This window comes from Ambystoma mexicanum, chromosome 2q (assembly GCF_040938575.1).
Source record: "Ambystoma mexicanum isolate Mex_15411 chromosome 2q, UKY_AmexF1_1, whole genome shotgun sequence".
Lineage (NCBI taxonomy): Eukaryota > Metazoa > Chordata > Amphibia > Caudata > Ambystomatidae > Ambystoma > Ambystoma mexicanum.
Window position 1 is genome coordinate 1,295,838,771 of NC_090924.1, and position 11,144 is coordinate 1,295,849,914.

Consider the following 11,144-nt stretch of genomic DNA (forward strand, 5'->3'; position numbering starts at 1 on the left):
ATACACATCAGATAAGCCAAAAGAAGAGGACCAGGTAAACTACCTACAGAATCTAACCCTCCCAAGCATATCATCAGAGGAGAAACAACTGCTTGACGCACCAATTACAAGGGAAGAGGTAACTAAAGCAATTAGAGAACTGCCAAAAAACAAAGCCCCAGTACCGGACGGCTACACAGCGCATTTTACAAAACCTATGCCGGAACCCTCACGCCAATCCTGACAGATCTATATAATACACTCAAAGATACAGCTAACATCACAAGCTCCATGAATGAAGAAAAAATCCTAATCTTTCACAAAAAAGGGAAGGACTCGGAAAAACCGAGCTCGTATCACCCAATAGCCCTAATAAACTTTAAACTGTATACGAAAATTCTAGCTAATCGACTCACACCGCTCCTCCCTAACCTGATACACCAGGCCCAATCTGGATTTGTCACTAACCGAACAACACACGACAATATTTGACAGATAATCCACCTAATAGAGAAAGTGGGAATCATCAAAACTCCAGCAGGGGTACTGGCACTAGACACGGAAAAAGCGTTCGATCGAGTGGAGTGGTCCCTACTGTTCCGATTCATGGAGAAAATGGGCAAAGGCGACACATATCTAAAAATGATATGGGCGAATTGCAAAACACCCTCAGCCAGAATAGCAGTGAATGGAGAACTATCAGACATGTTTGAGATAGAAAAAGGCACAAAGCAGGGATGTCCCCTCTCCCCACTACCAAACGTGCAATTTCTAGAGCCACTGCTGGTGGAAATAAGAGATTCCCCGGATACAAAGGCATATCAATGGGAGGCATAACACATAAAAAAGCGGCATACGGAGATGACATGATGGTGGCCCTCGCGGACCCGGAGGAAACATTGCCCCTTCTTGTGCAAACCTTAGATGAATATGGGAAGATCTCCGGACTAAAGATCAACAAACAAAAATCGGAGGTAATGGTGTTATACGGAAACAAACAGGAAATCTACAAGAGAGCAAGAGAACTCCACTTACGAATAGCGAAAGAGGGAGTACGGTACCTGGACGTCACACTGACAGATTCCATCAAAGGCCTTTACGGAGGAAACTATCCGACCCTCTTGGAACAAGTGGAAACGGATTTAGGCAGATGGAATCCACTCTCAAGAACATGGTGGGGCATGATAACCGTCATAAAAATGACGCTACTGCCCAGACTGTTGTATTACTTTCAGGCACTTCAAATACGAATCCCACCCACCTTTTTCAAATCACTCTCAAGACGATATCCAAATACATCTTGCAAAACAAAACTCAGCCTTTCCAATATTGCACTCACAGCTCCAAAGGCTATGGGAGGCATGGCGTTACCACACTTCAGAAAATACTACGAGGCGGCACAGATGTGGGTCCTGAGAGAATGGATCCCAAACAGGTCTGAGAAGCTATGGGAAGCACAGGAGAGGGCAGTGGCAATGACAAACATGCAGCATCTGCTATGGCTAGGACCGGAACATAGGCATCCAAATGTCCACATAAGCGAGGTCCTGAACACAACACTAGAAATCTGGAATAGGGCAATAAAAAAGGAACATTGACGATAAATCCGGCTCCCTTTATGCCGCTATTCAGGAATCCCGAATTCCACCCGGGTACAGAAAAAGGGGCCTTCCAGAAATAGATGAGAGCGGAATGCACAAAGGTGGGGGACATGTTCGAAAATCAGCAAATTAGGACGTTTGTGGAATGCCGGGATATTCTCGGTCTCACAGAAACAGATAAATATAAATTTGAACAATTACACCACTGGTTATCATCCCCAAGAATAACACAGGCGCTAACCCCATTCGAAGTATACATCACGTCGCAACCAGGAGATAGGAAATTTGTCTCAACTATGATTCATAAACACCCAGCCAGAAGAAACGAAATGGCAGTACATGAAAAGATGGGACAAAACACTGGGAAGGGAAATCTCGAGAGAACAATGGACATATATTTGGCAAATAATCCCCAAATGGACACCTGCGATCCAGACAAGAGAAGCATGGACAAAAATAATGATTCAATGGCATTACACACCAGAAAGACTGTACAGAATGTACAGTACCTTGCAAAATAAATGCTGGAGAGGCTGCAAAGGGGAAGGCAGCTGGAGACACATTTGGTGGGACTGCCCAAAACCTCAAGTCTTCTGGTCAAAGGTAAGAGCCCAACTGCAGGAAATGTTTGAGGGGACAGATAAACTAGCAGAAGAGGTCTGGATGGGAGGACTGTGGGACCCCCGGGATAGAACAATGTCAAAGACGCAAAAAATAAAATGTATGGGTCTACTAGTGGCCACATGGCTAGCCATAGCTCAAAACGGAAAACAGGAAACACCCCCATCCAACCTCGAATGGCTATGGAGGGTATGGCAGCATGTAGCAATGGAACGTATAACATATAACATTCAAGGAGCACGCCAGCGCTTCATAACAGACTGGGGGATGTCGCTAGAATACCTACAAAGTGACTTCATGCTACAATGGTGTCCGCACAAAATAATAATTTTAGACATGTTTAAATAGACTAGTTGAACTCTGAAGAAACAAATATGCACCACAATGAACTGGCCGGTGGGGCAGGGGGAGGGAAAGGAGGGTGGGGTTAAGGGACGGTGTTGGCAGTCTCTATGTTAATGTTTAAGAAATGCAAATAAAAACAAATGGAAAAAAAAACCAACCAGGGGTGCTTCTCTTAAATTACATGGTCTTAAATCTTTTGGATGTCACGGACATGCATGGAGCAAGGACACAGTGAAACTCTGAACGTTCATATCCTTCGTGGATTAAGGGTACACCTTTGGAAATCATCGAAGGCAGTGAAGCCTTTATTTTCCATGGATTAAGGGCAAACCAGTAAATCTTCATCCACAATAATTTTGGAAGGTCATCTGTCCAATCATAAAGAGTCTTCTGATGTTTAAATAATGGAAGGTTTGTTGAAGTTTGTGCTGTTGCTTCTTCATTAGCAACGGTGTCATATCATTTATGGTAATTGCCTCCCATTTCCCTATGGTCATTGCCTGCCACTCCATTGTCACCATGGTATCCGTTACCTTTCTAGTCACTAATGATGCATAAATCAGATGCAGAGATCCGTTCAGGTCAGATAAGCTCAAGAATACATCTTTATTCCTCAGCGCTGCAGTAGACAAACACAAAACGCAGAGAAACCCCTGTAACACCAGAGAGTAAACCCACTTCCTCAGGAGCAGCTTTTATGTCTTATGTGGTGGCATAGGCCTTAATACACAAACAGTGGAAGTTTCTTTGATACCATCAAAGAAAAACTCAACTCAGATTTACTTGTTGTGTGTTCTATTCCGATCCAGGTACCCAAGGCTGAATGCCCACATAGTGAATGGATACAACTGGCATCTAGCAAGGGAAAAAAAATCAATGTCTTTTATAGCCATTCTTGAAGAGTAGCAAAAGGTGGCAGGGATTAGCAGTATGTGTGCTCCTGGGTTCATGAGATGTAGCAGTCTAAACTCTGTGCAAATTTGGCAGAATATAGAAACATGCATTCCGTACTTGTTCTTTACTCTTTGTTTTAACATACATTAGTTCAAGGTAGAGTTTAGCTAGGTTGGGCCTTGTGCATTACATTGTACTTTGAATTCCGTTTTCCATCACACTATCGTGCCATATTTTTATGGTGATTGACTTCCCCCTTACTTCTAGGCCATTGATGGCTCCCATCAGCCCCCTCATGATCATTGTTTACTCCTCTCGTATGGACACCTGTCCATCTTTCCTTCCATTGTACGCATTGTCTCTGTCTTTCCACTGTTCGGATCTCCCCTTACTTCCTTGCCATGATCTCTCTTTCTATCCCAGTCTTTTTTTCCATCGAAGTCCTTCTCTGCCAATACCTCCCTCTGAGTATTTCGTACCCTTTCCCCCCAATATCCTGCTGCCATTGTAACTATAATAAAGAACGATTTGACATATTTGCTTCTCATTACTGCTCTTCAACACAGTGTGCGTAGAGAGCAGGTGCACACCTTCAACTCTGCAGTTCAGTGACCTTTGGTATTGTGCGACTGCGCACCTCAGATCTCAAAACATTTGGAATAATAATGTAGGCAGTCATGTGCACTGCTTAGAAGAAGCATATCAGTCAGTATCCTATTGTGTTTATGCAAGGGAATGGATTCAATGTTCTTCACACCGTTAATTTATGGCAATCCATTTGCACCTAAAGAATTGGTAAACTTTTCACGTTGTTCAGGGACACAACCCGATTTCAATTCTCAATGTAATCCCGTTGAACCATAATTTAAATTGATCAGCAACCCCTCATCAATGTTGGTTCCTCGAAGGGTAGACTGTGGGCTATATTAATTGATGCTTGAAGCCTGGCGTAGTGTGTCGGGAGCTTTTTTTCCTGATTAGCTAATGGGTATGATGCTGCAAAGGTCATGTCAATCTGATGCGCAAATGCAGTACTAAATCAGTCCGCCTCTGTGGTAGTTGGGTAAGGTTAGTTGTTGTCATCATCTTACACAGTACCCAGCTTGAGGCATCCACGATGGGCATGCCTGTGAGCTGAGGCGTTCCCTGTGGAGGCTGCTGTGGCAACTATTGTCAGCGGATGGTGGATGCTGGCATCGGCCTTACTGGTGTCCCTTGCCCGGTGGCCGTGATGGATATCGCCTTGGTCTTGGTGGAGCAGTGTGGTCTGGACCTCGCTTCGTCTGGCCCTGACAGCTCTGGATTGACGTTATGATGCTCTCCCGGGAGGGTCATGGCGGCCGGGTTGTACGTGTGCCGCGGTCCCCTGGTCTGCGGCAGGGGCGATCTCTGTCTCGCTGCTGCTGGTGAGATGGCAGTGCTTGTGCTGTGTACTTTGCAGAGCAGACTAAGCAAAGAATTCGTTGCCTGTGCTGCCTTGCCGTTTGGATTTAATAGCAGGGCAGCACTTGTCTGACATTTGGTCCTGGGTTCGGGTGAGCTTGCCGCCGCCCTTGGATTTTCCAGACTTTTTTGGAACTGATCATGGATTAGATTGGGTGGTGCCAGTGTCGCAGGCACTATGTTAGTTGTCGGTCCTCCTGGTGTGGAGTTCTGCCTTCTTTCTTTGCGCTTCATGGATACTTGGACTTCCTTTACTCTGCTCACTGGTTCCTGCTTTTATTATTCTGATGTCATTTCCATCTTATCCTTCCCCTATACTTATTTTATTGATTTTAAGTCTCATATTGCCTGGCTCATTCGTTTTGCTAGGCTCTTACCTTTACAGTCTACTGAATTATCTTATCGTTTCTAGCTGTATGGTTAATTCTCTGGTTTGTTTCTCCCTTCTGTTCTAATTCTGCATTGTATTGTTCATCATTTCTTAAATTTGTAGCATCTCATTAATTTTGCACAGAGCTTTGGCTTAAAGTGCTTTACTAATCAATAAGCAAACAAATCAAAAGTAAGTGCAAAGAGGCAGGAAAGTAAGACTTTTCAGTTAAAATATGTGGTTAGTGTTTTTCAACTTCCTGCAATTCTAATGAACCGGGAGTGATCCTGGTTAATTAATACACTATAAAATGGGTGACAAGAAAAACTGGGTTTGCAGCATTCTCCTTTTTTCTGCACTCCTTTTTTTTTACCTATGAAAAATCTGTTTCCATACATATTCCTTATTGTAATTTTATTTTTAAATATTTGAGTCTGTCCCACTTGCTCAGTTGATAGTTCTCATATTTCTTTAAGATCACAGAAAGGATCATGTATTTTAACAGTCGTAAATGTCAGCCATTGTTCAATACAGTTAATATTTTGAGTGCAAAAACACTGCGTCCAGTAGCATTGGGCTGGACATATTTCTTCATAAAAATATAGTAAATCAAAAAGCAAGATGTTGGTTCACTTTATTATAGCAATAATAACGCCCCTGTGGGCTTTGTTCAGGGGTTATTCTTGCTATTAGCACCCTGGGTTTTGAACTGGAGTGCTGGTAGCAAGGTATTTTTTTGAATGAATGGGACACTAGTGCCACAACCCATTCATTCAAACAAATACTAACTTAAGGAGGCCACCATGGAAATGGAAGGCAGGGCTCCATGCGGAGCCCCTCTTCCATGGTGGTCCGGGGAGCTGTCGAGGAGTGCCGGTGATGCTGCCGAAAAAAGAAATCTGGTTAATGGGTGGGGGTGTGAGCGGGCAGAAACAGTGATCGGAGGGAGAAGGGGTGGAGTGAAAATGGCAGGGCGGGTGTGAGCAGCTCTGTTTGCTCAGAACGCAGGCTTGAATCATGGAATTCCGGCCACGATCCGAGCAAGCAGATTGGCTGCGGTGTCCGCTCCGGGTGCTGATATTGATAACATTCTTAAGTAGAACAGATTAACAGAGTGCTTGGGATTTCCCAAGACAAAGGGGTTTTATAGTTAACATTTGAGGTCCATCCTTAACAAGGTATTTTTCTTTATAACTTCTTCATGAAATTTGTTCTCCATCTTTCTAAATTCATCAACTAATTACACTGTTAACAGAATATTTGCTTTTCTTGCACAGGCTTTACAGTGGAACTCTAGTTCACCGACTCTGCCACGAATTTAAAACTTCGCCAGCAACAAAAGACTTACTCACCAAATGCCCATCAATGGAAGAGTTGTATCAGAAGCTACTATGTGCTGTGAAATCAGCCGTACCACCGGACTTCTTTCAGAACAAAAGCAGTTGCAAGTCAAACAAATCCCGAAAGAAGAGATGACATAAACAGTAGGGAGAAAATCGCTTGGAGGGCCGTTCTTGGAAGTTACAGCATGATTCAGAGGCCTGCGAACAAATGACAAGAGTACAGTTATTGAGTGAGTTCTTCAATACATGCATTCCCATTGGAGCTGTCATGGTGATGGTCCCAAGATACACCCTCTGTGAAAGCCTTCAAATGGGCAGCCATACCCCTTTCCACAGAGATGGGGGGTTTCATACTAGGTTAGCATTCTGACATATTGCAAAAGAGACCTTTTAAAACTATTCTGCTGCTGCATGAAATTTATATAGATGTTTTATTCCAATTCTTGTATTTATATTGAGTGTACAATGACGCTTGAGACAATAAATTCAGTAGGTATTGCTAGAAATATAAAATTGCTTCTTGAATTTGATAATGTTGGAATCTATGTATGTTAGAGGACTAGAGGTTGTACTTCCGTTTTGTTGTAGCCTTGTTTACCAATACGAACAATAATGATCTCAAGAGTTACTTTAAAAGAGGCAAGCCAAAAAAAGTCACTTACATTATCACATAACCTCTTTCACCTACTATAAACAACACTATCCTAGACATAGTTCATAAGTAACCAATAAGTATAAATGGCATTTGAAACATATTTAAAAAAATCTATCATTAGGTGACGAGTTAAACATACAACTAGTATAAAGCAGCTATTTCCTAAATCAAGATTACTCCACCACCCCCTTCATTCAAAAATGTCTTCATAAATATATATGGATGATGTTTTCCAGGGGATCTTCTACCTTTGTACCTTTTGCAGACGTTGGTCATGTACCAGGCAAGGAGAAAGTTGGAAGAATTCTCAGGGCAATTTAGCTAGTATCATTAGCATACTTTATTGAGGAATAATGCAAAAATAAAATCCATGCAAATAGCTGTGTATACCTTGAAATCCAATTTCTTTGCCACTTAAAATGAGTGCTGCAAGCATATAGCTAAATTGCACATGTTTGAGTTGGGGGTAGGAGTGAGGCAAATAGGTTTGGGCGTATACTCCATTGGCATACTTGAGGTGCAAGATGAACACCAATAGTAGTGCTATACATTTTTATATTAGGATGTGTCCTAAGATTTGCAGATTGAAGGATTTCATAGTAAAATTGATCTGGGGTACCAGAGCAAGACTTCTAGGACAGGGGTCTACAACCCGCGACTCTCCCAATGTTTTAGACACGATTCCCATGATCCCTCACAATTGACGATGCTGGGCAGAGCTGATGAGAGTTGTACTCAAAAACCTCTGACAAGCTTAAGGTTGCAGACCCTGTTCTAGCATATTTTACAATCTGTCAGAGTCGTGAGCCGGGGAAATAGTAGGGCCAGAGATGGTAACTGGATAGTATTCATGTTAGTTACATGTTTGCTGGCAGTAAAGGAATTGAAGAGATCTTCTGAGAAGGCAGTCAGGTTAGGGACTTTTGAAACAAAGTGGGGTAGAGGAGAAACCATCACCATTGGGGCATTTGGCAGAAGAGCATAGTATTATTTTTCTGCAAGTCCATATTAATTTAGATGGTACATCATTGTTGTTGTATCTCCTTACACAATCTTAGCAGTAGAAGCAGTTGGGTCTGTTCTGTGAGATCACAAAAACTAAGGAGACAGCAGTGGGAAGAGGTTTAGGTGTTAGTGGAGCCTAAAAAGTTTGAAATGTTCATGAAGGTTATTGATAATGGTATGGTCAGCGGATGATAAAACAGCTGGCACAGTTGGAAGCTCTCTAGACTGTATTCAGTGCCTTCCAGTGACACAAATACATGTTTAAGAATTATCGTATGTTGGTAATCTACGATTTGGTAGAGTTTGCTCTGAATCCCACCATCTGTTCATATCTGGCAAGCTCGAAGATTGTTCCAGAAAGAGGTTTTTCAGCTCTACCCAGGGCACCAAAACATTTTCAGCAAACTCATCTTGTATAAAATATCCCCCAAAAGTAATTGCTCAGATAGCCTAATCACCTCTGACCGTTTTAGGGAAATGTTCATTAGCCGGTCCAAAAAGTAGCAGTGGGTGTAGTTGGCTCTGTCTGCTGCCTTTGCTACTACCGTATGGTCATTTAAAAAATAAATAAAATACATTTGATGCTGAACCTGCAATTAGCAAATACATTTCCAGAGCTCCAATGCACATGATCAAACATCTTTTCAATAGCTAAAGAGTCTAGCAGGGTAGGGTGTCTTCTAGTAACATACATGAGGTGAATAATTATAATTTATTAATTATCTCCTACACTTGCCCACTTTATTCTGTGTATAAAGTTCTGCACCAGTAATTATCTTGTTGTGTGTCCCGTCCCCCCTGTCCCCATCCCCAACTCGGCACATACTGTGACAACACACACATTTCATGGATGTCCTAAATTGTATCGCCTTTGTTTACTTACGAGAAGTCCAAGCCAAGCCCCCCTTAACAGGACTATGAATGTATTTCTTATAACCCCCCGTACACGCAGAGTCTACTTCAGAGTTGAGTTTTAGTTTCTTAACACAAATACCTTTCTGATATCCAAATCAGCCAGTGTTAACCACATCACTATTGCAGATCATGCCCAAACTATGGTAAATGCGGTTGTGGTTTTAGAGTAAAAAAGGTCAAATAAGTAGAAGAGAATATTAGGTTTTTATTTTGTTAGGCCTTGTGGAAGCACATGGAAGACTACCATGGTGAACGACACAGTGGGATTGGTGAGTGGTCTAAATATTGATCCTGTAAGTAGTGAATCAAAACATGAGCAGAACAAATTAAAGAAAGAACGAATTGCTTTGACCTAGTGAAACAACACAATGAGTCTGGCACTTGGACATTTCTTAGGAACTGTACAGAATCAACATAATACAGTGTCCCGCAAGCACGTAGACTGTGTGTCTTTCTAACATTCGAACAAAAACATGATGAAAATGGAAATAAGTTGGATCCCAGAAATCAAACTTTTTTATGACAATAGACAGAAAGTTTGTTTACAAAGAGCAAGACTTTGCAGAATCCTACCGGTCTTACCAGCAATGTATACAGCTTGGCTGTATTGGATATAGAGATAAACTGTGCTGTCCCCCCCCCCCCCATCAATATTCAGCAGAGAAACGACATTGTCACCAAAAGCTAAAGAGGAAATACATAGATGCAGTTACCCAACTCTTTTCTGCAAACTTGGAGACAAGATAAAGCCACAATGTTTACTGTTTTTGGTTTATGGACTAGACGGGTGCCTCCTAGCTGGTGGACCAGCACCAACCGGGCTCTGTGATAGAATGACTGACATCAGGCATGATTAACACAAGTAGGAACACCAAAGTCAGTTTTTCTTCAGTGGTACTCCTTCCTTAAGTATTCTTGTCTATTTAAGACTTCACACCCTAAATTAGGAAAATCCTTGTCTGTGGAATAGGGGAAGGGGGATAGGGAAAACGTATAAACTTGTTTTCTCAAATACAGGCACTCAACGAAAAGTGTAGCCAAGGAAAGAGTCTCTTACAGATTCAAGTGGTTTGCGCTCGGCTGTGGCCGACTCTAATGTCCAAACAATGTCCCTTGGTTTTGTCTTTGGGTTGTGGAATTGCAGAAATTCCCCAACCCTCATCGAGATAGTGCAGTGTTTGGGCAGTTCACGGCTTGTCTGTTACAAGCTTGGGTATGTCTGTGGCACGAGGGGAGTTTCCTCAGCACACACACTCTCCCATGGTTTCCAGGTCAGGCCTGAAGGGCCGCCTGTCTAATAATCACCATCCTGATCTAGGGTACTGGTTCCTGGAACACCCCCTTGCTTTTCACACCTATTGTACCTTTCGTACCTCCTTCCACCGCCTCTAGATTCTGCCCAGGAACGACTTGGTCTAGAGGAACCTCCCAGTTCTCTTTTTCTAGTAGGGATATGTGCCCTCTTCCCACCTCTTCAGGTCTGGCAGCTCCATGACCCTCTCTAGCTTCCCTCACTCTTCTTCAACATGGATGGTAATGGTGATACTCTCCTTCCCCCTCTTAGATTTTAGGGCAATGACATGCAGGGGGTTCCTTTTCTTCCCTCTTCAACCACGTCTGCTAATTGTCTGCTTTATTCTGGGTCTCTGATCCTTCAGCTTGTGAGTCTGGACTCGAAAAAAACCTCTGGTAAACAAGAAAGTGTACATTAAAAATGCTTTTGTCCCCGAGAATTCGCAACGTTGTATTCTCTGCAACGCTAGCAAGGCCAGGCGAATGTTGTTTATTTTCCTCTTCCGCCTTTCACTGCACTTTAGATGTGCACTTGCATATGCGTGTCCTATTTCCCATAGGGTCACCTGAGATTAGTAAACATATTAATCGATGTCATGCAACTGTTCCTTTCTAACACCAGCAGTCGACACTATCTTATTTGTGTTTACTTTGTGTTGTTTTTATTTCAAGCAAAATGT

General features: G+C 42.6%; 1 protein-coding gene across 2 annotated transcripts in view; it reads left to right on the forward strand.

Annotated features, from left to right (window-relative positions):
* The window catches only part of ASTE1 (asteroid homolog 1), a 278,567-nt gene extending 271,458 nt beyond the window's left edge, over nucleotides 1-7,109 (forward strand). For both annotated transcript variants that reach the window (XM_069648726.1, XM_069648725.1), the window contains exon 5: nucleotides 6,531-7,109. In XM_069648726.1, the coding sequence (XP_069504827.1) occupies nucleotides 6,531-6,729 (199 nt within the window). In that variant the 3' untranslated portion in view covers nucleotides 6,730-7,109. The remainder of the gene's footprint in view (nucleotides 1-6,530) is intronic.
* Nucleotides 7,110-11,144: the final 4,035 nt, after the last annotated feature.